Source organism: Lipotes vexillifer, unplaced genomic scaffold (assembly GCF_000442215.2).
Source record: "Lipotes vexillifer unplaced genomic scaffold, Lipotes_vexillifer_v1.1 scaffold691, whole genome shotgun sequence".
Classification (NCBI taxonomy): domain Eukaryota; kingdom Metazoa; phylum Chordata; class Mammalia; order Artiodactyla; family Lipotidae; genus Lipotes; species Lipotes vexillifer.
Genome location: NW_006788040.1, coordinates 1,289,456 through 1,290,660, shown reverse-complemented (window position 1 = coordinate 1,290,660; position 1,205 = coordinate 1,289,456). Strand labels below are relative to the sequence as shown.

General features: G+C 53.3%; 1 protein-coding gene across 1 annotated transcript in view; it reads left to right on the top strand.

The window, feature by feature from the left end:
• Positions 1-942, top strand: part of TPST2 (tyrosylprotein sulfotransferase 2) — a 14,563-nt gene extending 13,621 nt beyond the window's left edge. Inside the window, exon 5 of the mRNA XM_007461137.1 lies at positions 901-942. Coding sequence (XP_007461199.1) covers positions 901-942 — 42 coding nt within the window. The remainder of the gene's footprint in view (positions 1-900) is intronic.
• The last annotated feature ends 263 nt before the right edge of the window (positions 943-1,205 follow it).

Genomic DNA, 1,205 nt, shown 5'->3' with positions numbered 1-1,205 from the left:
TCCCCCCCCCCCCCCAGCACTCAGGTTTGGTAATTCACTAGAACAACACACAGGACTCAGGAAAACACTTTACTTCCTAGATCACCAGTTTATCATAAAGGCTGTAACTCAGGAACAGCCCAGTGGAAGAGATGTGTAGGGCGAGGTATGGGGGAAGGGGCGTGGAGCTCCCATGCCCTCTCTGGGTGCACCACCCTCCCGGCACCTCCCTGTGATCGCCCACCCCGACTCCCTGAACCCTATCACTTATGGATCTTTATGGAGGTTTCATTAAGTAGGCATGGTTGATTAAATCATTGGCTGTTGGTTATTAACCTCCAGCCTCCTCCCTTCCCCAGAGGTTGGGGTGGAGGGCGCTGGTATTTCCAACCCTTTAATCATGCCTTAGCCTTTGTGGTAACCAAGCCCACATCCTGAAGCCAGGGGCCCCCAGCCACCAGTCATCTCATTTGCATACAAAAGATGCTTTTTCTCACTAGGGAGATTCCAAGGGTTCTAGGAGCTTGGTGCCAGGAACCCAAGGCAAACACATGTAGGTTTTTCATTACACTCCACCTTAAATGTCATCCCCCTGTAGTGGCCTCTCCAAACCACTTTATCTGAAGGAGCCCCAACACCAGTCACTCATATCAGCCCACTGTATTGCCTGGGTCTTACGGATGTCTTACGGATGTGTTTGTTGAGCAGGCTCTCCCCACTAGAATGTGAGCTGGGTGGGGATAGGATAGGGTCTATCATGTTCACAGTAGCCCCAGCACCCGGCACATAGTAGGTGTGTGGTAGCTACTCGGTGAGGGAGTGTGCCCGTTTCAGTGATGCTGAGGGCTGAACCTCAGGGCAATGAGGCCCTGGTACCACCACTTGGCTGTGACCCTTCCTCTGTGTGTTGTCTTCCTCCAGGTGAACCAGAATAGCACCTCTTCCCACCTAGGAAGCTCATGATTTCCAGGTAGGCCTGCGGACTTTGCCGGGATCTTCCGACACTTCTGAGCCCACGAGTCACTTTTCTGAAAAGCTTGTCCTTCCTGAGCCTCCCTGGGGAGGAGTGGCCACCAAGGTGGGCTGACCCAGCCCCATCAGGAGGTTTCCTGGCCCCAGCCTGGGGAGCTATTTATAGAATCAAGGCTTAGTCTCCTGGCTCTGGATCAGGGGTGTGGGCAGGGATCAATGCTGAACCAACCAGAAAAAGGTTTATCTGGCATTGG